The following is a 27,446-nucleotide window of genomic DNA, read 5'->3' on the forward strand; positions in this document are numbered from 1 at the left end:
TCATTCCAGCCCCGATATATGGCTCCTACCCACTAGCCAAACCTATCAGTGGAGGGATGTGGGTGGCATTTCTGCTATGGTACCTAATCTCCATAGCCTGCCCATGGGCAGACATTGCTAATCAATCACTACTCATTTTCCACCAAGCTAGCTGGGATCCAGACATTAGCAGCCAAGTGGAAGCAACAGGTGAGCTGGAGAGCAGAGGGTAGAAGCCCAAGGGAAACTTAGAATTTGCTCTGAACCTACCCCCAGCTTTCTCACCTCATCCACTTCATGTGTGTGGAATGTGGGGATCCTGGAAAAGCACAGAAAGGATGGAAACCCACAGGATGTTGGGAATTCTTTTCTCCCATGTGCTTCATGGTGTTGGGAGAAGTCTAGAGCCTACCTCAGGGCAAACTTCCTCTGACGCTACGTGGGACCGGTTTTTCCATGTTCCAGGGTATTCATTCTTTCCTCCCACCCCAACAGCACCCTCTCTGTCCCCAAAATAACCCCCAGCTCACAATTAGTCGTTTGGGCTACAATCGGCAAATGCTATTCCACAGTCCTAATTTATTCCACCACCAAGTTCCAGATACATCCAAGAACTATGACATTTGAGCTCATAAGTGCGAGCAAGGGTCAGCAAACTACAGCCTCTGGGGCAAATCTGGCCCATTTTTTGTAAATAAACCTTTTTCTTTTTTTTGTAATTAAAGCTTCGCACTCAACCACACGCTTTCATTCACCTATCATCCATGACTGTTTTCCAGCTACACACACAGAACCGAATAGTTGTGGCTGAAGCCACCTGGTCTGCAAAACTGAAAAGATTGGCTATCTGACCCTTCCCAGAAAAAGTTTGCTGACCTCTGTCCTAAAAGGTAAAGAGGGAAAAAGTCAAGAAAGTATCTTTGCCCAAAACGCCTTAGTCACAAAGAAGCTTCGAGCAGTTCGGAATAAAAAGAAAACTCCCCTGGAGCCTCTCCTGAAGACAAAGGAGACTGTAGGAGAGGGTGGTCCCCCTTACAAAAGCTGTTTTCTAGGGAAATAAAGAGAAATATTTGTAGGCTGCTTGGCTTCAGAATCGCACTGTCTAGCACAGTAGCCACAAAGCACGTGAGGCAAATTTAAAGGTAGATAAATGAAGATCGAGTAGGATTCAAATTTCAGGTCCTCAGGGCCACCAGCCACGTTGCGATGGCTTCATAGTCCCATGTGGCAACCGGTCACCATATTAGACAACACAGATGAGCACACTCTCAGCGCTGCCGAAGGGTCTAGTACTGCCTTGGAGATGAGACCTCCCTCCCCCAGAAGAAACTCAGACATGGCGAACATGTGTGAGAAGCTTTCTTTATTATGTGTGAAGTTCGATCAATTGAGTCAGACTTCCGTTTTCAGTCTTTTGCTCTATGTTTTTCTTTGTCTGTTGGTGCTGCCTTTCTTTTTCCCTTCTCCCAGTTTTATTGAGATGTTTCTGCCATCCCGCAATGTGTAAGTTTCCGATGTGCGTCATTAATGACTTGACTTACACGTATTATGAAATGACGACCACAATAGGTTTAATTAATATCCATCATTTCCTATAGATACAAAAAAAGAGAAAGAAAAAGGTGGTTTATTTCCTTGTGAGGAGGACTCTCAGGAGCCACTCTCTTAGCAACTTTCAAATACATGTACAGGAGCATCCACTATGGTCCTCGTGCTGGGTATTATATGTCCCTAGTCCTTGTTTATCTCATAGCTGGAAGTTTGTGCCCTTTGAACCGCTCTGCTTCAATTACTATTGCTTTAAAATGCATCCTAGTGTTTGGAGGGCTCTACCCTCCTGCTGTGTATCTCCTTCCTACCTTCCCCCCAATCTTCCAATTTAGTTTTCCAAATGAGCCCGACGATTGATCATTTCGTGGAGTTTCAAAAAAAAAAAAAAAAAAAAAGGAAAGGAAAGACATTTTCTAAAGAAAAATGGGTGATGGGGAAAAAAGGAACTCCAGGAGGAATTCTATTTTGCAACCCAAATTGTAGGCAGTGAAAAGCACAACGCAGCTTCCAGGTAGCATGGGGGACGGGATGACGATCTCTGAGCTTCCCCCAGGCCCGACTAGCCCGGGGACCTTGCTCATCCTTCCAGAAGGGCTCCTTGGGCAGGCGGCTGACCTCTACCCGCTTCCCGCTTTCCTCTTGAACCAGGCATCTCCCTCTGTCCCCCGAGAGTCGCTGCATCTTTCTCCTTCAGTGGCTCCGACTGCGGGGTCTTCCCGTGGAGATCAGAGATGGGCTGGCGGCCCTTGGAGAAGCATCTCTCTGGTAAATAAGTCATTAGGCAGCAAGAGTAACAGAGGAAGCCTCCCCATGGTACTTCCTTCAGAGGCTCTGGCTCTCTTGGGCCACCCGCAGCTCTAGCGTCTCCAGAGAGTTGCTCCTGGTGGCTCCTGACCTTTTTCCTTCAGGCTCTTCCTGTTGTTTCTTTTTTTTTTTTTTTTTTTTTAAGCTCTTCCTGTTCTTGCTCTGGTCCCTCAGGCAGGAGCATTTTCCATTTTGTCTCCCTCCTAAGATCTGATTTGTGGTCGGCTGGCTTCTCCAACTTCTCTCACTGCTCCAAGGCTGATGCTTTGGGAAAGGCCCCCAGAGAGTGGCCTCCTGTTCAACCTCCCATCATCACAGGCTCTGTTTATCCAAGTTTCCTCTGTGCACACCCGTGGAATATTCTGGCACAACCCAGTGAAGAGGGGAGGGGTGATTGCTTCCATTTTATGATGAGGAAACTCAAGACGTCAGGCTCGGTGTCCTAGACCATCTCTAGCCTAATTCTCTAGCATTCCGGTTTGCACCTTCTGTTGGAGCAGAGAGAGGGGCTGCTAGGGTTCTTGGCATTAAGACCAAAGTCTTAAAAAAAAAAAAAAAGACCAAAGTCTTAGGGCCTCATCACCTCCACCCCCCGCAAAATCTTGCCTATGGGGATGGCCTTCTGTTTCATTCCAATTTTAGTGTATGTGCTGCTGAAATGAGCACAAGGGATGGCCTTATGTTTCACCACTGCCCCCTCCTCAAACACCTCCCCCACCCGGCTTTCCTGCTCTAGCTCTTTGGAGCCACTACCTGCCATAGGACCTTTGCACATCCTGCCCCCTCTGTTTGCAAGGCACTCTGCCCCGTGCACCCTTTCTCATGTCTTCTTCTTCAGCTCGATCCTTAAATCTAAATAAAGACAGGGTCCACCTTGTACCTTTGAGACCCACCTGCCCCCGGGACCACATCATAGCATGAGATGTGGGCAGGGCCAATGGAGGCCTTAGCTCCACCACATTTCTATTTCTGGGACAAGCCGGTGCCTATATATGAGAAGCTGTAGTTTTCTCTCCCTCTGCCTGTCTCCTATTAAGGGCTCTTGGGATTGCATTTAGGGCTCCGATAATCCAGGATAATCTCCCCAGCTCAAAATCCTGCACTTAAGCACGTCTGCAAAGACCTTGGTGCTAGTCACGGTTCTCCAGGGAAATAGAACCAAGAGGCAATACAGAGAGATACGAGATACATACGATTTCTGACAGGAATTGGCTCACACTGTTATGGAGGCCGAGAAGTTCCACCATCTCCCATCTATAAGCTGGAGAACTGGAAAAGCAGGTGGTGTCATTCAGTTGTAGGCCTGAGGCCCGAGAATCAGGGGGCTGAGGATGCAAGTCCCGCTCTGAGTCCCAAAGCCCAAGAACCAGGAGCGCCAATGGCCGAGGGCAGGAGAAGATGTATGGCTCAGCTCAAGCAGAGAGAGGGAATTCATCTTTTCTCGGTTTTTTGTTTTGTTTTGTTTTTGTTTTTTGGGGGGGGTCCTATTTGGGCCCCTGGTGGATTGGATGATGCCCACCTGCACTGGGGAGGGCCGTCGGCTTCACTCCGGAGATGCTATCATGGACACATTCAGAAATCACATTCGACCAGCTATCTGAGCATCCCTCAGCCCAGTCAAACTGACACCTGAAAATAACTATCACAATCCTTTCCCATATAAGGTGTGAAACAGGGGCCAGGGATTAGGGTTGGCTATCCTAGGGGGCCATCAGTCAGCTTCCACAGAGGGTTTTCCCAGCAAAAGATCCCTTGATGCTTGGTACATGATCAGATTCAAAATGTACCTGTCTGATGTCCCTTGCTTTCAGGGGCCTTCACGCACATGTGCTCTGAGGCTCTAGCCTGCGTCTTAATGAACCCATCACCGTGGCACCACAGCCGGGCCCCTGTCTGGGGCGTTCAGTGCATCTCACCCAGGGTCACGGAGCTGAGTGCCCAAGCCAAGATTTGAACCCGTGCCCCTCTCTCTGCCAGGCCCTCTTAGGCGACCAATACGGCCCCTGTCCAGTCCCCACACTGATCGAGGAGAAGGAGTGGGAGGCTCTGAGAGCCCAGCTGACCTCCAGGCCACGCGACCTGGAGCTGGTGGTTCGACGCTTCCAGAGGGATGAGAACGCTGTGCCCCCCACCTACCTGCTGCAGGCGCTAGGGACCGTGGAGGGCCACGGGCCCGAAGAGGCCACCCTGACCTCTGTGCTGCGCTCCGGAGCCCAGGAGGCCCGGAGGCTGGGCCTCATCACCCAGGAGCAGTGGCACCGTTACTACTGGTCAGGTGAGGCTGCAGGGACCCCTGTCAGGGGCCACAGGAAATGCCCTGAATTCAAACACACGCATCACATTCTGTCCAAAAGCCATAGCCTACACTCCTGTAAATACCAGACCAGACTAGCTCTTGGGTCCCTGGTTCTGCAAGAGGTTATTGTACTGATCCCAGAGTTCAGCCAGGCCCTGGTTAATTCTCTGTCCGTTAGGACCCTCCTTTCTTCTCCTCCTCCAGCTCCCACTCCCCTTCTCCCAGGGAGACTCCTGGTTCTGAGGGAAGGCTTCTAAGATGACCACTATCCTGGTTTGTCTGGGGACTTTTAGGGCTAAACCCAGACAGTCCTGGAAAAACTGGAACAGAGGGTCACCTTATGTTAGCCCAGGAGCCAGCCCCTGCTGGGGAAACTGAGTCCTCCAGCCTCCCTGCACCTGCCTCAGAGGTGGAAACTGAGGTACAGGAAGGGGTCTCCTACACCTAAGGTGGGGAATAGGGATTTGACCAGAGTCCATCACCCAGCTCCCAGCTGGCCCCTTACCTCCCACCTCTAGCCTTAACCTCTGGCTCTTCCATCCTCCGCACTGGCTACCAGAAGGATTTTTCTAAAAATACAGTGTTGCCGGGGTGCCTGGATGGCTCAGTCGGTTAAGTGTCTGACTCTTGGTTTTGGCTGAGGTCATGATCTCACGGTCTTGAGATCAAGCCCCAAGTCAGACTCTGTGCTGAGTGTGGAGCCTGCTTGGGATTCCCTCTCTCCCTCTCCCTTCGCCCCTACCCCTACCCCCTGTTCGTGCTCCCTCTCTCTCTAAAATCAATAAATCAATAAATCAATAAATCTTTTTTTTTCAAAAAATGGCAATGTCACCAAGCCATTTCCCCACTGCTTGCTGCCAGCAAGAAACAGATTATTGCCATTCACGTGTTCAGTAGTATGTCAGATATGTCCATTTATATCACCAAAACTATAGTATATGAATTTCTTTTACTAAAATATTAAAAACATGAACTCATTTTGTCCACATATTAAATACATGGATTTATATTATGAACATGTTAAACACATTGACTTGTTTAAAGATATTGAATGTAATTGGTGTCAATAGTATTTTAATTGTACTAAAATGTTTTGATTATTATCTATCATATATATTAATTCTAGTAATGACATATCAATTTTTAAAACTCAACTTTTTATTTGGGGATAATTTTAGATTTGCAGGAAGTACAGAGTCTCTGTATGTTCTTCACACAGAGACGTTAACGTCTTATGTGACCACAGGACAGTTGCCAGAAGTAAGAAATTAACATCAGTACATGACGATTAACTAGACTCCAGAGTCTAGTTACAGTTCCTCGGTTTTCCCGTTAATGTTTTTCTGTCCCAGGATCCCGTCCAGGTTTTCATGCTGCGTTTAGTTGTCACGTCTCAAGTTCTCTTGGACCGTGACAGTGTCTCAGCCTTTCCCTGTTTTTCATGACTTTGACCATTTTGAGGAGCACTGGCCACGTCTTTTGCAGAATGTTCCTCAATCTGGGCTTGTCTGGTGTTTTCTCATGGTTGGACAGGGGTTATAGGTTTCTGGGAAGTAGACCACGGAGGTGAAGTTCTTTCCCTTATCCCATCATACCAGGGGTACCTGACACCCACCTGATATCACCGGTGATGCTAACCCAATACTTTGGTTAACACTATGAAGGACATATCGATTTTGAATACAGTGTTTATGTGAATAATAACATTAATGGCTACCATTTATTGAGCACTTACTGTGTTGTTATTGCTTGCTCTGTGACATGAAGCCAAATGTGCTAACTGCTTTCATAGAGATATCTGCCATTGGGACTGTAACCAGTGTCTGGGGTCTGTGCTCTGGGGTGGATCTGGACTTGCAGGTCAGCCTCGCGCTTTCCCAGTTGTGCTGACCTCTGGCAGGTTCAGAGTCTCAGGGTCCTCATCTGTAAAATGGAACTAGTCTGAGGTAGTACATCACAGAATCGTTGTGAGGATCTGGTCCCATGGTCTTGTCCCAGCCATGATCGCATTCGATCAAGCCTAGCCCATTAAGAATTCCCACTTGAGCGGCGCCTGGGTGGCTCAGTTGGTTAAGCGACTGCCTTCGGCTCAGGTCATGATCCCGGAGTCCTGGGATCGAGTCCCGCATCAGGCTCCCGGCTCAGCGGGGACCCTGCTTCTCCCTCTGGCCCTCTCCCCTCTCATGCTGTTTCTCTCTCTCAAATAAATAAATTAATTAATTAAATCTTAAAAAAAAAAAAAAGAATTCCCACTTGAGGGACGCCTGGGTGGCACCATCGGTTAAGCATCCGACTCATGATTTCAGCTCAGGTCATGATCTCAGGGTCATGAGATCGAGCCCTCTGTCGGCTCTGCGCTCAGCATGGAGTCCACTTTAGATTCTCTCCCTTTCTCCCTCTGCCCCTCCCCCAGCATACTCTCTTTCTCTCAAACAAATAAACAGATTGAAAAAAAAAGATACTCCCACTTGAAAGAACAAACAGAAACTGCTTGAAAGTAGCAGAAAGCACAAAGGCATATGCTGCTGTCAGTGGTGTCTTCAGAGCATATTTCCAGGCCCCTAGCTCAGTTTTCTTCTTTTCAGCCTTTATATTTGGAAATAGAGATTCCCTAAAAAAAGCAAAAAGAAAAAAAAAAGTAGGAAGTAATTCCATGTATCCTTCACCCAGTTTCCCCCACAGGTAGCATCTTGCAAAACTAAAGCAGAGTAGTACAACCAAAAGTGGACATTGTGACAACCAGACAAAGCATCACTTTTTTTTTTTAAAGATTTCATTAATTTACTCATGAGAGACAGAGAGAGAAAGAGAGGCAGAAGGAGAAGCAGGTTCTCTGATGAGCAGGGAGCCCAACACGGGGCTCGATCCCAGGACCCCAGGACCATGACCTAAGCTGAAGGCAGATGCTTAACCCACTGAGCCACCCAGGCGCCCCTGACAAAGCATCACTTTTACAAACGTGCATTTGCATGTGTGCACGTGCACATGTGTATTTCACGCTAAGAAAATTTCACACCGGTGTAGCTTCGAATAACTGCCACAGTCCATAGGCGGGAACGTTTCCTCACTGCAAAGATCCCCCCCACTACCCTCTTAAGAGTCACATTCGGCCCTGCCCTCGGTCCCCAGCCCCTGGCAACCAGTAATCCGTCTCCATCTCTATAATTTGTTATTTCGGTGATGTTATAGAATGGGATCACACAGTCTACAACCTTTGGAGATTGGCTTTGTTCCTTCGGCATAACGAGCTCAGCTTTTCACAAGCATTGTTTCATAGAAGATGCTGCCGGGAGCCTAGGCAAGGTTAAACTAGCACAGGGGCGCCTGGGTGGCTCAGTCAGCTGGGCGTCTGCCTTCGGCTCAGGTCATGATCCCAGGGTCCTGGGACGGCGTCCCGCATCGGGCTCCCTGCTCAGCGGGGAGCCTGCTTCTCCCTCTCCCTCTGCCACTCCCCCTGCTTGTGCGCGCTCTCTCTCTCTGACAAATAAATAAAAAAAAACCTTAAAAAAAAAAAAAAAGAGGTTAGGGGCGCCTGGGTGGCTCAGTCGTTGGGCGTCTGCCTTCGGCTCGGGTCATGATCCCAGGGTCCTGGGATCGAGTCCCGCATCGGGCTCCCTCCTCGGGGGGGAGGCCTGCTTCTCTCCCTCTCCCACTCCCGCTGCTTGTGTGTCTGCTCTCACTATCTCTGTCTCTGTCAAATAAATAAATAAAATCTTTAAAAAAAAAAAAAAGAGGTTAAACTAGTACACCCATGTTACGGGAGAGGAAACAGACTCAGAGAGACGCAGTGATTTGACCAAGGTCATGCAGCCTGCAGGAGCAGAGCAGATGGCCTTGCATTGATTCATGCTGAGACGGGTCCCAGAAGGATCCCATGTCAGGACTGTCAGTTGCCTTTATCCCTGACTTCCATTCGATGGCCTGAGGGGGCTGTGGTGTCACTCCAAGGAGGGCTTTTGAGTGGCTCTTAATCTCTGGCTCTGAGACTGAGTCCTGTCTCCAAGGGAGCCTGACTCGCTCAGCTCCAGAGACCTGGGAGCCTCTGCTGGGCCCAGGGCGGCTTAAAAAATAACTCCTCAGGTCCGACTGCTGTTTCAAAACAGTGGCCTCCGAGGAGAAATCTGTGTCTGCTCTTGGCTCTGGAAAATTCGGGTCCTCAGGGCAGCTGTTGCATGCTCTGGGACAGGGGTCAGACAACCTGGGCCCAAAGGCAAAATTCGGCCCACCACTTGTTTTCATAAATAAAGTTTTATTGGAACACACTCAACATATTAGTTCGCATGTTGTCTATGGCTGTTTTCACGCTACAGCAGCTGAATAGTTGTAATGGAGACCATTTGACCTGTGAGCCTAAAATATTTACTATCTGAACCTTTACAGAAAAGTATGCCGACCTTTGCTCGCAGCCTCGAGGCTCATTAAAAACTTTCTCCCCAGCCCCCATGCCTTTGCAACAGCTTTCTGTGGCCTCAAATGCCCTGCCTGCCCTACTCCACCCAGGATGGACAGATATTCTCTTCTGCCGTCTGTCCATTTGTATGTCCATTTTTTTTTACTAAGACTGGAATAACCACTCCACAAAGGCAACAGGGACCTTTGGGCATTTTTCTCACTGCTAGATGTCTGGAGAGCTGAGGCTGCCACAAGTGGGAGCTCAATAAATGTTTGTTGAATGAATGTGTGATGACGGAGGCACCCAAAACTGACAACATTGGATTTTTTTTTAATTGAAGTGAAATTCACATGACACGAAATTAACTGTTTTAAAGTAAAGGATTCAGTGACATTTATTGTATTCACAATGTTGTGCAATCACCACCTCTGTCTAGTTCCAGAACATTTCCATCACCCCCGAAGAAATTCCATATTCGTTAACGGTCACTCCCCATCCCTCTCCCCCAGCCTCAGCAACTACCGTAGTGTTTTATAACAGAGCAGCTTCTCACAGAGAATCTCTGTGCTGCCTACACCAAGGTTTCTTTGATTAATAATGACTAAATCAGCGCTATTCTTGGCCCAGCCCCTGGACCAGCAGCCCCAGCATCACCTGGGAGCTTTTTGGAAATGCAAACCCATGGGCCCCACCCAGACCTGCTGAATCAGAACTCCTGGAGGCAGAGCCCAGACATATGGGGTGTTTGAGCCCCCAGGAGACTCTGGCAAACTATAGTCCTCTGGCCAAATCCGGCCCACTGCTTGTTTTTGTAAATAAAGTTTTATTGGAACCCACTTGAGTGCATTAGTTTGCATATTGTCTATGGTTATGCCAGGTGACTCCAGCACACATTAAGTGGGAGAACTAATGTCCCTACCTCCCAAATATGTCTCTCAAGTGTCTCCACTCGGGCCATCTGACCACACAATGATGACCACACTCTCTTTCCATCTCCCTCACTTTTTCAGTCATTGAATGGGAGATAGACCGGGGCCTGCTGAGCTTGACAGACGGAGACCAGGGGGCGACCGTCTTCTTGAGAGAGATCCAGGACCTCCACAAACACATCCTGGAAGACTGCGCCCTCAAGATGGTAGACCGGCTCGCAGATGGCTGCCTGGACACGGATGCCCAGAACCTTCTCAGTGGCCTCAAGGGACGCATTGCCGACATGCAACCCGGAGTCCTCAAGGCCCACCACCTGCCATGGAGCCGAGACCTGGTGAACCCCCAAAACAAGGCTCATGCTCAGTACCTGAAGGAGCTGGGGGAGCAGTTTGTGGCCAGGGCTAACCACCAGGTCCTTGAGCACCTCCAGGAGCTGGAGGTGGGCCGGCGGGAGCTGGCATGGCTCTACCAGGAGATCCGCCACCACCTGGGGCTGAGTGCCGAGGCCACCCGGACCTTTTGCGGGCGCCAGGAGCTCCTGGCCCAGCTGGCGCAGCGGCTCCGGCAGAGTGACAGCTGTCCACACTCACCCATGGTGCTTTTTGGACCCCCAGGCATCGGAAAGACAGCTCTGATGTGCAAGCTGGCAGAGCAAATGCCGAGACTGCTTGGCCGCAAGACGGTGACCATCCTGCGGCTTCTGGGGATGTCACAGATGAGCTCCAATGCCCGGGGCCTGCTCCAGAGCATCTGCTTCCAGCTGTGCCTGGCCTACGGGCTGCCCCTGCCCCCGGCCCAGGTCCTGGAGGCCCATGCCAGGGTGGTCCAGTTTTTCCACACCCTCCTCCACACTGTCTCCTGCCGAAACTTCGAGTCCCTGGTGATCCTGTTGGACTCCCTGGATGATGTGGATTCCATCTGCTGTGCCCGGAGGGTCCCCTGGCTGCCTCCCAAATGCCCGCCGAGGGTCCACCTCATCCTTTCAGCCTGCTCAGGGTGGCGGGGGATTCTAGACACCATGCGACAGACGCTGACGGACCCAGAGGCCTACTGGGAGGTGAAACCCCTTTCCGGAAACCAAGGGCAAGAGATGATCCAGCTTCTGCTGGCAGCCTCGAGGAGGACGCTGAGCCCAGAGCAGAGGGAATTGCTCTGGGCCAGCCTCCCAGAGTGTGGGAACCCAGGACGGCTGAGGCTGGCCTTCGAGGAGGCCCGGAAATGGGCCTCCTTCACCATACCTGCCCCTCTGGCCTCCACCGCTAAGGAAGCAATGCACCAACTGTGTGCCCGCCTGGAGCAGACACACGGGCAGCTCCTGGTGGCCCACGTGCTGGGCTACGTCGTGTCTTCCCGGTAAGTCTCTGTTGTCTTCACCTTCTTTCTAACTGAGGCAGAATGCATGCACTCACCCCTCAGGGCTCAGAACAGGAAACGTCTTTTCTCACAGTTCTGGAGTCCAGAGTCTGAAGTCAAGACGTTGGCAGAGCCATGCTCCCTCTGAAGGCGCCAGAAGAGAAGCTGGTCTACGCTTTTCTCTTAGTTTCTGGTGTTGCCAGCAACCCTTGGCCCATAGACCCATCCCTCCCACCACTGCCTCTGCCCATCTTGCGGCTTCCTCCCTGTGGGCCTTCATGTCCCCATTTCCCTCTTCAGGGCCCACTCTGACCTAGTAGGACCTCATGGTGTGCTGATTGCTCCTCTCAAGAATGTTTTCAAATAAGGTCACCTTCACGGGCTCCCGGTGGGCATGACCTTTGGGGGACGCCTTTCAGCCCAACACAATTCATGGATCATAAAGTTCGCTCTCTTAAAGTGTATGGTTCAGTGACATCGAGGACATTCACAGTGTTGTGTGACCACTGTCCATCTCCAGAACATTCGCATCACCCCAAAGGGAAACCCCATCCCCATTAGCAGCCACTCCCCACCCCCAGCCCCTGGCGGCCCCCAACCTGCTTCCTGTCTCTATGGGCCTGCCTGTGGTATTTCCTTTGTACAATTTTTACTTAAAATACTTTGAGGGCCACCTGGGCGGCTCAGTCGGTTAAGCATCTGCCTTCGGCTCAGGTCATGATCCCAGGGTCCTGGGATCGCGCCCCCTGTTGGGCTCCCTGCTCAGTGGGGAGCCTGCTTCTCCGTCTCCCTCCATCCCTGCCCTTGCTTGTGCTCTCTCTGTCTCAGATAAATATATAAAATCTTTTAAAAAAAAGAAAAGAAATATTTTGAAATTATAGACTCGTGGAAGAATTCCCATAGTACAAAACTAGAGCAAAGACTGGCCCACACATCAGGGGGCTCTACTGATGTTGGGGGGCTACATCGTCAGCATGTGGGGGCTGTCCTATGCACTGTAGGATGCTGAGCAGCATTCCTGGCCTTGACCCTGGATGCTCTTAGTACCCCTGAGCCGTGACAACCAAAAACTGTCTCAGAATATTGCCAAGAATGCCCTGCAGGCAGAGTAGGCGCCAGCTGAGAACTACAGCCATATACCCTTCCCCCAGAATCCCTGATTCCCTGCATTAGCTTTCTCTCTCCCTCCCTCCCCAACCCCCTCTAGTTTTCTTTCTTTCTTTTGCAAATTCATTACAGGCGTTATTCCCCTTTACCCTTAAATACGCCACATATTTCCTACAAACAAGGACAATCAGAACCCCACATTGCTACAGGACAATTACAAAAGTCAGGAAATATATCACAGAGGCAATAATATTATTTAATGCACAGTTTACAGTGAACACTTGCCAATTGTCTCAAAAATGTCTTTTATAGAGCCCCCCCCCCCCTCCGCCCACACCCAATCCAGGATCCAAACCAGGACGGCATGTCGAATTTAATTGTCAAGTTGCTTTGGTCTCCTTTAATCTGGAACATTCCACCATCTGGTTTTGTCCTTTTGAAGAATCCGGGCCAGTTATTTTATTGATCAGCGCTTCTCAACCCTCAATGGGGATTCATATCTCGAGCCTTGTTTTTGCATAAAGAATCTGATTCAGCTGGTCTGGGCTGGGGCCAGGACTCCCACGATTCTCGCTGGCCGATGCTGATGCTGCTGGTCCAGGGGACCACACCTGGGCTGGGGGGAGTTTGTAGAGTGTCCCTCCATCTGGATTGGTCTGATGTTTCCTCGTGATCACATTCGAGGTGAACCTGAGTGATGCTCAGCCCTTCTCAGGCACAGATTTTTTTTCCCTGTTGTAAATCTGCAAGCTCTCCTCTGTATTTAATAGGTAATATTATGGGGAGATCTCAGAAAAACCTTTTTAAAGCCAATTACCCTGAAGGATTGACCACCAGCGGGCATCTACACTTCATCCCAAGCTTGTCGCGTGGGAATCAGCAAAAAAAGCAAATAGGAAAAACCCAGTTTCAATGTGTTTCTAGAGCTTTAGGACTGAATGCTTACATCCAGCTGCTCAGCCCAGAGAAAGTCTCAGGGCTGCACACTGCGATGTCATGATGGTCAGGAGCCACTGCTCAGAGATGCCGGGTAGGGAAGGAGGGGAGTCAGAAATAAGGAGCAGGAGAGAGGAGCATGTCCATCACGCACCCAGCAGCCGGACTCCGGAACCCCAGGAGGGTGGGGCGGAGACCAATTAGCAGACACACGGCGACAAAGCCAACACTCAAGCCCATCATCAGAAATGCTGGACAAGCTGGTTTTGCCTCTTTTCAGTTTCACAGGCAAGTTTTCCTTCCAGACCTTTTCCTTTGCACCACGTCAGTCAAGATGGCGGTGATCTGACCCGTGAGGGTGGCTTTTTGTTTGTTTGTTTGTTTGTTTGCCAGGCACAGAATCCCGCTCGTGCTAGTGTGTGGGAAGTCAGGGTTTTGTGCCAAGGCCATAGGAAGAGCTCAAGGGGTCCAGGACCACCCACCCAATTGCTGGCTCTAGGGGGGCATACCCCAGATCTCATGCCATACCCCAGATTTTGTGACTGGTGCCCCCAGAGTGGAGCCTGGGCCTGGGTTCTGTAAGAGTACAAAGACAGACTGGGGAATGTTCCAGGGTGAAGGGGTAGGCCATCAGGCCAACCTGATGCAGTCCACATGGAGGAGGTGGTGTTGTCATGGGAACCAGAAAGCCATGAGAATCAGAACAGTTTCTCGTCCCCTGGCCCTCTGGGTCCTCTCTGCCCATTGGCTTCTGTTCTGGACTCTTCCTTTGTTCCACTTGCCTCGAACTTCTACTGGCATCCTTAGCTCCCATTTCAGAGAACTGGCACCATCCTACTGGCCCCTTCTTGAGTCCTAATTCCAAAATCTGGGGAGACAAAAATAATCGACCTGCTCGGTCCCACGTCTTGTCCAGTTAGTAAAGCCAAGGGCCTCACAGGGGTGTCGGAGCAGCCGCCCCAGGGACTGGCGGGCCAGGTGGTTTAGGGAGGGAGCCTGCAGGAGTGATTTCGTTACCTCTTGTTCCTTGAAAACACATCATGCTTCCCCACGCAGTCAGTGTGCTGTGATGGTGGAGAACCCAGCTCTAGCTCTCAGAGCAGATCTGAGTCCTTCTAGGCCAGTGGTTCTTGCCCGGAGGAGATTCTGCCCCCAGGGGACCCTTGGCCACGTCCAGGGACATTTTTGGTTGTCGCAGCTAGGGGTGATGCTGCTGGCATCTAGTGAGCGGAGACCAGGGATGCTGCTAAAAGCACAGAACAGTCCCCACCGTGAAGGGTGATCCGAGCCCAAATGTCAGCGGTGAGAGGCTGAATAATGCCGGGAGGAGACGCCTTGTGCCTTCCCTCACTTCTCTATCCAGCTCCTGGCAGCCATTTGTGTACCTCGTGACTTTCTGGATCCTGCTCTAAACGTTTCAAGTGAATGGAATCATACCCTGTGCGGTCTTTTGTGACGGATTTCTTTCACTGAGCGGACTGTTTTGAAGGCTCATCTGTGTTGCAGTGTGTGTGTCCATACTTTGTTTCTTTCTATGGCCAAAGAATATTCCATTGTATGGATACACCCCTGTCTTAGTCCATTTGAGCTGCTGTAACAAAAACACCATAGAGTGGGTGGCTTATAAACAATTTATCTCTCACAGTTCTGGAAGGCTGGGGAGTCCAAGGTCAAGGTGCCTGCAGATACAGTGTCTGGTGAGAGCTCGCTCTCTGGTTCATAAATGGGCATCTTTTTGCTGTGTCCTCACATGACAGAAGGGATAAGGGAGCTCTCTGGGGTACTAAGCCCACTCATGGGGTTCCACTTTCATGACCTAATCACCCCCCAAAGGCCCCACCTCCTAATACCATCACCTTGCGGATTAGGACTTCAACCTATGGATTTGGGGGAGACACATACTCAGTCCATAGCAACGACATTTTCTTTATCCGCGCATCCATTCACGGACATTTGGACTGTTTCCACCTTCTGGCTATTGTGAATTATGCTGCTCAGAACATGCGTGTGCAAGTTGTGGTTTGAACACCTGTCCGGAGTGAGATTTTAAAATCGTAAATCTGATTCAGTCCCTGGCCTGATTAACCCTTCCAGTGACTTCCCATCACCTGGCTGCCTTCCACCCTGTGCCTGGACCACCCTGGCCCCAGATCTCATGCTGGCCCCTTCCCTCCCACCCAGTCCCAGCTGCGGTGGCACCTTCTCAGAGGGACCCACCTCCTCCAAGAACAGTCTCTCTCCTGCCTCCCCCCCACACCATGTGGCTCTTTTTCATGTGACGCGGTTTATCTTCTTCCCAGCCATTGGTGTTACCCAATTTCTTTGTGCTCTTTTCCTGCTATTTCCTACCTGGCTCTGGGGATGAGAAGATAAGCTTCCTGGGCGTCTAGCTCTCTGTCCCTCAGGAGTCAGCATGGTGCCTTGCATGGAGCCGACCCTCCATGAATAATGGCTAAACAAACCTGCCGATGGTTTGTTGATGAGCCATTGACCTCCCACGACCCAGCATCTGCTTCTCTAAGAAAGAATGGACTGGCCTGGCCCCTCCCCAGGGGGGCCTGTACAGAGCCACGCTGCCAGGGAATTATGGGACTGCAGCTTCCTTGATAGCCATCCTGCAAGCCTGCTGGGTTGTTCCATCCGGCTCAGGTGGGATGAGCCATCGAACCTGAGCTGGAAAGGAGGGGACCCAAGCTTGATTTGTACTGAGGGTGCGTGAAAGAGTGGGAAAGAAGCTTCTATCCTGAAGGAGGGGGTTTCTGAGGAGGCACAGGACCACACAGGGGTGCTGGTAAGTGGACCCCCTAGGTGTAACTCCCAGGAATTCTGGTTTGGAGAAAACTGTGATATTATAGCTGGGATTTGTCCAAGATGATTGATCTCACAGAAGAGACCCCAGGGGACACCCACCCTGTTATACACTAGAAAACATTAAGTGAGCAGGTGCTCTCTATATATGGCAGGTGTTCTGATCAAAATGAAGATTTCGATCTACATCAGAGAGTTAAATACACACACTCAGTTTGCCCACAGAAGCCAGCCTCCCTCTTTCCCTTGCTCTGAAGGGTGATCTGATTGCTGTCCTTCCCGGATGAAATGTGCAGGCAAATCCAGCTTTCCCAGTCTGATGCTCTCAGGTGTCAGGAAGTCCCTTGCGATCCAGCACCGAAACTTCATCACTCATCCCCTTTAGGGCCGCTTCCCTAGGGGTGGAAGGCAGCCAGGTCCAGTCGGCCTTGGTAAGGAGGCTGGATACTTTTCTGGGGCTGAAAACACGGGTGAGGCCGAGGTGGGCACAGTTAGTTTCTGCATTATTTTTCTAAATGACCTCTTGTCTCCCTCCCCATGCTGCCCGACTCATGGGAGACTGGGGAGAGGCTAGTTCACGGCTCTGCGGGTGTGTGTGCAGAAGCAGGAAGGTCTTACGCAATGGGCACAGCTGTAATCGGGCATCAGTACCTGCTGGGCACAGTCCAAATGCCGACCCTCGGGGTGGACCCTTTGGTGACGGGCAGGACGCTGTGCCGCGCTGGCCACGTCTCCCCGTCCCTGGTGTCTGCGCCCTCCGACCGCAGGAGACACAGCGTGTCCCAGTGCCCATCTCTTCTCCCCGCAGGCATGGGCTCTCAGAGGCAGAGCTGAAGGACATCCTGTCCCTGGACGACGAGGTCCTGCAGGCTGTGTACCGGGACTGGACCCCGCCCAGCAAGGAGCTGTTGCGTTTCCCACCCCTGCTGTGGGTGAGGCTCCGCCGGGATCTGGGCCACTGCTTGGCCCGGCGGCCCGTGGATGGCTTCACGCTGCTGGCCATCGCCCACAGGTGGGTCCGGCATGGTGGACACGCTGCCTGGGCTTCCGGGAGCGAGGGCTCGCTCATCGGGCTCCTCCTTGTTCCAGATCCTGCTTTTATCCCCGTTCCCAGCGAAACAAGTGCATTTAGCACGGCATTCAGGGGTTTCCACACCGCTGACTCTGATACAGCTAACTCGGTTTTAAACTGAGGATACATTCACATAACATAAAAATCATCCATTTAAAGTGTACAATTCAGTAACATTAAGCGCATCCACAATGTGTTGTAACCATCACCTCTAAAACGTTCCAGAACAATTCCATCCCCTCAAAAGGACACCTGGTCCCCATCAGCAGTCATTCCCCAACCCCCCACCTCTCTGTCCCCAGCCCCTGTCTGGCACCCACGAATCTGCTTTCTGTCTCCATGGATTTGCCTCTTCTGCACATTTCATATACATGGAACCACACAACATGTGGCCTTTAGTGTCCAGCTGCTTTCCTCAGCATAGAGCTTCCAAGGTTCATCCATGTTGTAGCGTGAATCAGGGCTTTGTTCCTTTTCATGGCTGAGTAATATCCCGTTGCATGGATGGACCACATTTTGTTTATCTGTTTATTCATCGATGGACACTTGGGTCATTCCTTGGGCTTGTGGTCAGTGCTGCGTGAACACGTGAGCACAAGTTTTCTTTCGAACACCTGTTTTTGTTTTGTTTTGTTTTTTTAATTCTTTTGGGTCTATACCCAGAAGTGGAGTAGCTGGGTCCTACAGTACCTTATTTTAAGTTTAAGTTGAGGAACCCAAATGTTCCTTTTTAAAGTAAATATATTTAGGGGCACCTGGGTGGCTCAGTCATTAAGTGTCTTGCCTTCGGCTCAGGTCATGATCCCGGGGTCCTGGGATCGCGCCCCCTCATCGGGCTCCCCGTTCAGTGGGAAACCTGTTTCTCCTTCCCCCATACCCCCTGCTTGTGTTTCCTCTCTCGCTGTGTCTCTCTCTTCCAAATAAATAAAATCTTTAAAAAAAAAAAAGTAAATATATTTAAGGGGAAAAAAGAAAGATGGGCCAATTTATAGATGAACGTTAGGTAACAAGTAGGACGGGTGGTCAGCAGAGCCAGTGAGCATCTGGCAGGTGGCTTAGGAGGGACCTGCATTTGGGAACAGGTTCCTGGAAGGCTGGGGGCCCCCTCTGAGCTCACCCCATCCCCCAGGCCCATAAGCCCGTGTCCCCACTCTGCAGGCAGCTGGCCGAGGTGGTCCAAGAGCGCTACCTGTCCGGGCCCGAGAGAGCCAAGAGGCACGGAGTCTTAGCTGACTTCTTCTCAGGGGCCTGGAGCCAGGGCACGAAGAAACTCATCACTCTGCCGCTGGTGGGGAAGCCCCTGAACCTGGACCGCAAGGTGAACTGTCTGTCTGGGACCCCTGCTCACTACCTGCAGGCTCCACCCTGCTGTGCAGGCAAGGCCAAGGCTCCCTGGCCAGGACCACCTCGCTCTTTCTTTTCCATCAGGAATGCTCTCCTCACCTTCTTCCCTTCCCTTCCCACAGAAAGCAGGATGTCCCCTCAGCCTCTGAGCATAATGGGGCGATTGGGAGCAGCAGATGAAGAATATGCCCTCCATCCCCAACATTCTGGGGTGGGGGGCAGAAGAATCACAACATTCAGAAGCATACAGAACTGCCCTAAACTCCTGGCATCTCCCACCCCTGAGCCTTTGCACACGCCATTCCCTTGCCCGGGAATACCATTGTTTTCCGATAAGGTTCCCCAGACAGACTCCTACTTAAACTCGAAGACCCAGCTCCGATGCCCCTTGGATTCCCTGAGCCCCAAGTTCCTCCCTCTGCCCTGGCCCTGCCTGGGGTGGGCGTGGGGCACCTCTGTCTGGAATTGCGTCCAGTGCCCTCCAGCGTCACACGTGCATGGTAGCTTGGCCCATGTTTGTGGAGTGAATGAGTGAGCTTGTATCATCGTGGCCTGGCTGCCAGCCCCCTCCTCCCCTGCAGGTGGCCCCTCAGCCCCTGTGGTTCTCAGACACGGTGGCAAATCTGCGGAAGCTGAAGGAGTTGCCCCATCACCTGGTCCACTCAGGCCGCATCGAAGAGCTGAAACAGGAGGTTCTGGGTAAGGGTTGCACCCATTGCAAGGGACAGTGAGTGGGTCCCAGCCCTCCGCTGTGCTCCCGCAATGGAGCCTGGGAGGGGTAAAGGGCAAAAGTCAGAGTGGTTGGCTCCTCCTAAGACAGTGGTTCTCACCAGGGGGTCATTCTGTGCCCCCCCACCACCAGCAGGGGACACTTGGCAACGTCTGGGGACATTTTGGTTGTCACAGCTGGGGGAGGGCGTGCTACTGGCATCTAGTGCTAGTGGATAGAGCAAAGGTGAGAAATGTGGTCTTTGAATGAGACCCTGTCTGTCTGTCTGTCTGTCTATCATATCTATCATCTTTCAGCTTTACACCTACCCATCTATCATCACCTATGTACCCATCCATCTATCCCTCCATCTTTCTATTTGTCTATCCATCTATCCATCTGCTCCTCCCTGTGATTCTCAACCCGGGGTGATCCTGCACCCAGGGGACTCTTGGGGCAATGCTCATGTTTTTGATTATCACTATTGGGGAGGTGCTACAGGCATCTGGTGGGTGGAGGCCAGGGGCGCCGATCAGCATCCTACAGTGCACGGCCCCAGCATCCGCAGCACCTATGCTAAGAACCCCCAGAGAAATGGATAGGTGTGTGTGCCCCAACAACGCCCCCTTCCTCCCACAGGCAGCATGAACTGGATTTCCTGCCGGGGCGTCTCTGGGGGCATCGAGGGCCTGTTGGATGACTTTGACTTGTATGGCCCTCACCTGGACTGTCCTGAGGTCAGCCTGGTCCGGGACGCCCTCCAGCTGTGTCGCCCGGCTGTGGAGCTCCGAGGCATGGGTGAGTCGGCCTGGCCGGGAAGGGGGGTGGCGGGCGGGGGCCTTCACTCTGCACTGACTTCTAGAAGCCCATTCTCACTGAGCCCCCAGCTGGATTTTCATTAACCCACACACCTTTCCTATCTACACCTGCGGGGTTTCTAGAATCTTGAATTAAACCTGGAAGAGCTTTGGATTGAACACTACCAAAATAGTGTCTGCCCCCTTCCCCGACCCGGCACCTTTTTCTAGAAAGGGCCAGATAGGAAAACTCTCAGGCAAAAATAGAGGAAATTATGTCAGTACTTAATATAACAAGAGAGGGAAAACACGTTCCCATAACTTTTTTTATTGATAATATTCAAAATACAATCATAATAATTGAACATGATTTTTTTGTAACACAAGTCTACTCAAGGGGCGCCTGGGTGGCTCAGTTGGTTAAGCATCTGCCTTCAGCTCGGGTCACGATCCCAGCATCCTGGGATCGAGCCCCACATCGGGCTCCCTGCTCCGTGGGAAGTCTGCTTCTCCCTCTCCCACTCCCCCTGCTTGTGTTCCCTCTCTTGCTGTGTCTCTGTCTCTGTCAAATAAATAAATAAAATCTTTATTTAAAAAAGTCTACTCAAGAGAAAGAAGGGGGAAGTTTTTGCTCTGGGGGAAAACATTTTGCTTAATTGGGGTTCAAAGTCGGTGTCTCCTGCCATCCTGTCCATTGCAAATATTGATCTGTAAAAACCATCCTTAGCTCCTGGGGTAAACCGTTGGGCTGGGCTTGGTCCACCCTCTGCCCTAGAGCTTGAAGAATCTCTGATGCTCTGCCCAGGAGGGTGTTTTGTTGGTCTGTTTTTATCTTCATTTTTAAATTGTGGCAATACACACAGAACATAAAATTTACCAAAGTAACCATCTTTAAGTGTACAGCTCAGTGGCGTTAAGCACATGCACAATGTTGTACAAACATCATCACCATCCGTCCCCAGAGCTCTTGCATCTTCCCAAACCGAGATTCTGTCCCCATGAAACACCAACTCCCCACCCCCGCCTCCAGCCTCTGGTGCCTGCCGTCCTACTTTCTGTCTCTATGAATCTGACCACTGTAGGGGCCTCATATCAGGGGGCCCATGCGGTATTTGCCCCCTGTGACTGGCTTCTTTCACTCACCATGATGTCCTCAAGGTTCATCCATGTTGTATTTCCCTCATTTGTAAGGCTGAATAACATTGCTTTGTACGGACGGACCACATTTTGTGTACCCACCCCTCCCTGATGGACACTTGGGCTGTTTTCTCCCTTTTGCCCATTGTGAATCATGCCGCTGTGAACACGGGTATACAAATATCTTTTCAAGACCTGACTTTCAATTCTTTGGAGTATACACCCAGAAATGCAATTGTTGGATCAAATGATAATTCTATGTTTTGTTTTGGTTTTTTTTTGAGGAATCACCATACCATTTTCTTTTTTTAAAAAGATTTTATTTATTTATTTGACAGAGGCAGAGAGACAGCGAGAGAGGGAACACAAGCAGGGGGAGTGGGAGAGGGAGAAGCAGGCTTCCCGCCGAGCAGGGAGCCCCATGCGGGGCTCGATCCCAGGACCCTGAGATCATGACCTGGGCTGAAGGCAGATGCTTAATGACTGAACCACCCAGGGGGCCCCCACAGTGGCTGTACCATTTCACATTCCCACCAGCAGAGCACAAGGAGTCCAATTTCTCTACATCCTCACCAATACTTTTAATTTTCTGATTTTTTTTTTAGATTTTTAAAAATTAATTTATTTGAGAGAGAGAGAGAGAGAGAAAGGGGAGGAGCAGAGGGGGAGAAATAATCTCATGCAGACTCCACACTGAACGTGGAGCCCCATGCAGAGCTTGATCTCATGACACCAAGATCACAGCCTGAGTTGAAACCAAGAGTCAGACATTTAACCGACTGAGCCACCCAGTTGCCCCAATTTTCTGATTAAAAAAAAAAAAAAATAGTCATCCTAATGAGTATGAGGTGGCCAGGGTATCTTTTTTTAAAGATTTTATTTATTTATTTGAGAGAGAGAGAGGGAGAGAGAGCACAAGTGAGGGGAGGGACAGAGGGAGAGGGAGAAGCAGACTCCCCACTGAGCAAGGAGCCAGACATGGGGCTCCATCCCAGGACCCAGAGATCATGACCTGAGCCAAAGGCAGCTGCTTAACCAACTGAGCCACCCAGGCGCCCCCAGGGTGGTTTTTATTACACAGTTCCCATCTGGTTTTCATTTGAGGGTTTTATAAGGAGTTTTATAGAGGTGTTTAAGTCCCTATATCCCTTCTGGGGCTCCCTTGGAGCTTAAACAAATGCTCCTCCTAGGAGAAGCCCAGCCACTACTGAACCTGGACACCCGCCTGGCTGCCTAGTCCCTGCATTCTCCAGCACTGCACCCTTTTGCCATCTGTCTTAGCTCTTACTATTTCTGCCGGTTGTCTTTTGTATCACCTGAGGGCCCCACCCGACTCTGAGCTCTCTGAGGGTAGGGGCATCATCACTTGCGCCCTGCCAAATTGCCAGCCCTACCACATAGACGGTCCTGGCCAAGAACTCAGATTTGGAGCCCCACTGTATTGATTCAAATCTGGGCTTTGCCACTTACTGGTGGTGTGACCTTACAAGTCCCTTATGCTCCTCACCCCACCCCCCACCTTGCTGTCCTCAGTGTTTCCATCTGCAAAATGGGGATGCTGGTCAACCTTCCTCCCTAGAGCTGCGAGGAAAGATATACAAGTCAATTCTTGCAGAGCCTGTCCCCATGATAGCCTCAATATTGTTGATGTGAACAGCCTTGGACAAGCCATTTCTTTTGTTGTGTTGTTGTTTGTTTGTTTGGGTTTTTGTTGTTGTTGTTGTTGTTGTTGGATGAGCCACTTCTGTGTGGAGCCTCAGCTTCCATCATCTGCAAAATACGGGATTGAACTAAAGTATGTCCCAAGAGGAAGATGCTGGTGCCCACCATCAGTTTGGCCTTTCTTGTGCATTCATGCTCAGCAGTTGTAAACCTCATGGGGAGTGATTTACCAGGGAAATAGCCTTGGGAACAACTGCCCACTTCGAGGGAAGATTTAAAAGCCCAAATCACAGCATGTTCTTTTCAACAATCCTTGATTGACAACCTGGGGCTTGCCCCTCATGAGAAGATGTAGTAGGAATAAATGTCACCACCAGAGGGCGCAGCTGGCCAACCTTGAGTTCCAGCACATTCCAGGACTTTGAGCCCGCTCCTCAAAGCCCACGGGGTTTCTCCTATTGCCTCAGGCTCCGGGATGATTTGGTGTGGTGCTGTTTCTGACCCTATTTTTATTTTAAAAGCCGATATTTTGTTCACCATGGGTTGGGGGGCATTAATTTTGATTTGTTAAAATATTGTATTAAAATAGTATTTATCTGGGGGCGCCTGGGTGGCTCAGTCGGTTAAGCATCTGCCTTCGGCTCAGGTCATGATCCCAGGGTCCTGGGATCGAGCCCCGTGTTGGGCTCTCCGTTCAGCGGGAAGCCTGCTTCTCTCCCTCCCTCTGCCTGCTGCTTCCCCTGCTTGTGCTCGCTCATTCTCTGTCAAATAAATGAATAAAATCTTTAAAAAGAAAAAAATAGTATTTATCTGGATGGTTGAGTTTGGTGGTGCCACCTTAAATTTTGCACCCATGGTGAGTGGGGCACTCACCCCTGGTCCTGACCTTGCCTCATTTCACCCACCAGCAAACCAAGGCACAGGGCGTTGTCACCATTGCCCCAAACCCCACAGTTAGGACAAGATGACAACAGGGAAAATGAACTGCCTGCTTCACTGTCCCTGGTCTTCATTCGAGGTTGGAATAAAACTTTTTTAGGTTAGATTCCTGCCTCTTACTGGCTGTGTGACCTTGTACAAGTTGCTTAACCTCTCTGAGCCTCCATTTCCCCCTTTATGAACTAGGCATAATAATGACGATACCTCTGTTGTGGTAGGCAGAAAACACTGCCCCCCTCCAAAAATATATTCACTTCCTAATCCCTGGAACCTGTGACTCTTGTCTTATATGGCAAATGATGTGATTAAATTAAGGAACTTGAGATGGAGAGTGGGGTGATGATGATGATCCGGTGGAAGTGGGTGGCTCAGGCTCCAGCAGTGAAAGAATTCACCGGAGGCAGAACAAAGGAGATAGAAGTCTCTAGAACAAAGGAGATGGAAGGGAGCTGCAGGCAGGACCACACAGGGGAGGCTGTCTGCCCCAAGGCAGTGGGAGGGGCTGTATTTGAAGGAGGAAGGTCAGGCGGTCTGGGGACTTGGGAATTTTTTTTTTTTTTTTTTTTTTTTACCTGTACCTGGTTGTCCGTAGCCCGCTGGGCCGCTAGGGCTTCTGGATAATCTGGGGTGGCTCTCCTGACGGGCCTCTCTTCAGTTCAGTGGTCGCTGTGGGCCCTTTTGCCTTGCTCTGCATTCCATTGTTCAAGCCCATTGCTGAAAAGCGGCCTCTACCATTTACTGGGTGTCTGTGATGTTCTAGGCTCTAAGAACACAATGAACAATCATCACTGTTCTCAGGGAAACTCAAGATTTAGGGTAGTGAAGGAATAAACAAAGAAATGTCAATTGTACCTCTGATGAGCTCAGGGGAGTGGGGGTGGGGTGGGTGGATTAGAGGGCTGGGCTGGAGAATGCTCTTTAAAGAAGTAACGCTGGAGCTAAAATGAGATTTTTTTTTTTTAAGATTTTATTTATTTATTTGACAGAGAGAATGAGATAGAGAGCGAGCATGAGAGGGGGGAGGGTCAGAGGGAGAAGCAGACTCCCCGCCGATCAGGGAGCCCGATGCGGGACCCGATCCCGGGACTCCAGGATCATGACCTGAGCCAAAGGCAGTCGCTTAACCAACTGAGCCACCCAGGCGCCCTAAAATGAGATATTTAGCATGAGAAAGGGGAAGGGGAGAAGAAGGAAGTATTCCAGGCAGAGGAACCAGAGGGGACAAAGGTCCAGAGGCTATGAACCACCTGGTTCCCTCGAAGTAGGGATGAGTGTCCTTGGAAAGGAGAGAAGGAGGCAGGAGAAGATGGCGGCGGACTCCACCCATCAGCCGTGCCCTTTCCCTTAACCTGAGTCCCCTTTGTTGCAGAGAGGAGCATCCTATATACAGAACTCCTGGCCCGACTCCATTTCTTCGCCACCTCACATCCAGCCCTGGTGGGACAGCTGTGCCAACAGGCCCAGAGCTGGTTCCGGGTGTGCCCCCACCCTGTGCTCATACCCCTCGGGGGATTCCTCCAGCCCCCGGGGGGACCCCTCCGGGCAACCGTCACAGGCTGTCACAAGGGTGAGTCTCCCCAGCACAGCAAAAATCCTGCCAGGCTCCCGTTGTGCCTGAGGGCAGCAGATGGCAGGGGTTTCTGGCTGCTCTCTGGGGCTCCGCTCTGTCGCTAGGGAGGCCCCAAGGGTCCCATCAGGGTGTGCCCTTGCTGTCTTATGCTGACTCCACTGTCTCTGCCCCCCAGGGACTATAGATGAGTATTGTAAATACTGCTGATGAGCCCAGAGCAAGGGGGTGCTGACTGCCTCTAAGAATCCAGTGTCCATCTTACAGATAGTTTTTGTGATTTACTGGCTCATGCTAGTAAGACCAAAAGGTAGGGATTGATGACTGACTGGCCCCTGAGAGGCTGGTGGCGCTCGTAGATTCCCCCAGGACACCAGAAGTTCAGAGAGACAAGAGGACTTAGTTCTCTCCATTTGTTTGTTTCGCTTCCTTCCCTTCTTCCTCCCCCCACTTCCTTCGTTCCTTCCCTCCTTCCTTCCTTCCTTCCATCTTCTGTCTGTCCTTCTGTCCATCCATCATCCATCCATCCATCATCCATCCATCATCCATCCATCCATCATCCATCCATCCATCCATCCATCCATCCATCATCCATCCATCCATCATCCATCCATCCATCCATCCATCATCCATCCATCCATCATCCATCCATCATCCATCCATCCATTCATCCATCCATCCATCATCCATCCATCCATCCATCTATCATCCATCCATCCATCCATCCATCCGTCATCCACCCATCCATTCATCCATCCATCATCCTTCCTTGCTTCCTTCCATCTACCCATCAGTCAGCCATACTTTCATTAGTTATCTTCATTCCATCCCTCTCTCCACACCACTTACCTTTCCATTTCCCTCTTCTGGACATCTTCCAACCACTCACCCCTCCACCCATCCATCCACCCAGCCATTCATCAACTCGCCCACACATCTCTCCGTTGATTCATCCATCTACTCATCTCACACCCATCCGTCCACTCATCCACTTATCCAGCCAGCCATTTCGCTATCCCCTCATGCACCAGTCTACCTCCACTCATCCATCCCTTCATCTGCCCACCCATAATCTCTTGCATTAATTATAAGGCCACTAAATATACGATGAACTTGTGGTTCAAATGTCAATTATTGCAACTCAGGCCATTTCTTGGGCCTTGTAGGGAAAGATACATTCCCCAAGGCATAGAGCTTCCAAAATAGAAATTCTAAGAAATTAAGTATGATGCATGGCAGAATTGATTTGGGGACAGCTACCAGAATGCTGTGTTAAGAAGGGTTCTGAGACTGAATCTAGTTTAATGGGTAAGACTGTGTATTTATTGGGTTACAGGTTCAAATGCTATAACAAAGGACAAGATAGCACTGACTTAAATAAAATAGCCGTTCATTTCCCCCTCACTTAACAGCCCAGGCGTAAGTAGAGGTAAAACTCCAAGTCTCCAAGGTGTCAGGGACCTGGACTCTTTCAATCTTGTTTGCTGCCATTTTCAATGTGAAACTTCCATTTGATGGTTCAAAATGGCAATTCCTGCTCTGACCCACGCCATGGGCATTCCAGCCAGTGGGAAGTGGGAAGGGGAGGTGGGTGGCAGAGCCCTTCCCTTTGAGGGCATGGTCTAGAAGCAGACTTTATCACCTCTGGGATGAGTGTCTCATTGGCAAGAACTCGGCCATCTCCAGCTGCAAGGGAGCCTGGGAATTACAGGGTCCGGATGAGTGTGGACTCTGCTAACACCTGTGGGCTGCAGGCTTGGTTACAACAGTAAACACGACAGAATGGCTCTGGGGGACAAATCTCAGATAGTGCAGTGGCGGATTTGTGATATCTATGTAGCATAGGCATAGGAAGTTACAGTCTGAGTGAAATTGTATTTTTGCCATCCCTCGGTGGGGGGAGATGGTCTGTCTTTCGGACCCACCATGCCTCTCTGACAAGCCCCAGTCATGGTGAAGCTGCAGAAGTCTCTACCCATTCTGCACTTCAGGTCATTTTGTAAATGAGAAGTTTGAGTTCACATTTCCAAGGTCACACCGTAAGTGACCAGAAAAAAAAAAA

General features: G+C 50.6%; 1 protein-coding gene across 1 annotated transcript in view; it reads left to right on the plus strand.

The window, feature by feature from the left end:
- The window catches only part of NWD1 (NACHT and WD repeat domain containing 1), a 61,874-nt gene that overhangs the window by 7,663 nt on the left and 26,765 nt on the right, over window positions 1-27,446 (plus strand). Inside the window, 7 exon segments of the mRNA XM_025885681.2 lie at window positions 4,312-4,609; window positions 10,034-11,306; window positions 16,966-17,169; window positions 18,388-18,547; window positions 19,155-19,272; window positions 19,922-20,080; window positions 25,187-25,384. Coding sequence (XP_025741466.2) covers window positions 4,312-4,609; window positions 10,034-11,306; window positions 16,966-17,169; window positions 18,388-18,547; window positions 19,155-19,272; window positions 19,922-20,080; window positions 25,187-25,384 — 2,410 coding nt within the window.

Source organism: Callorhinus ursinus, unplaced genomic scaffold (assembly GCF_003265705.2).
Source record: "Callorhinus ursinus isolate GAN/ISIS: 27379988/994484 unplaced genomic scaffold, GSC_fseal_2.0 scaffold15, whole genome shotgun sequence".
Classification (NCBI taxonomy): domain Eukaryota; kingdom Metazoa; phylum Chordata; class Mammalia; order Carnivora; family Otariidae; genus Callorhinus; species Callorhinus ursinus.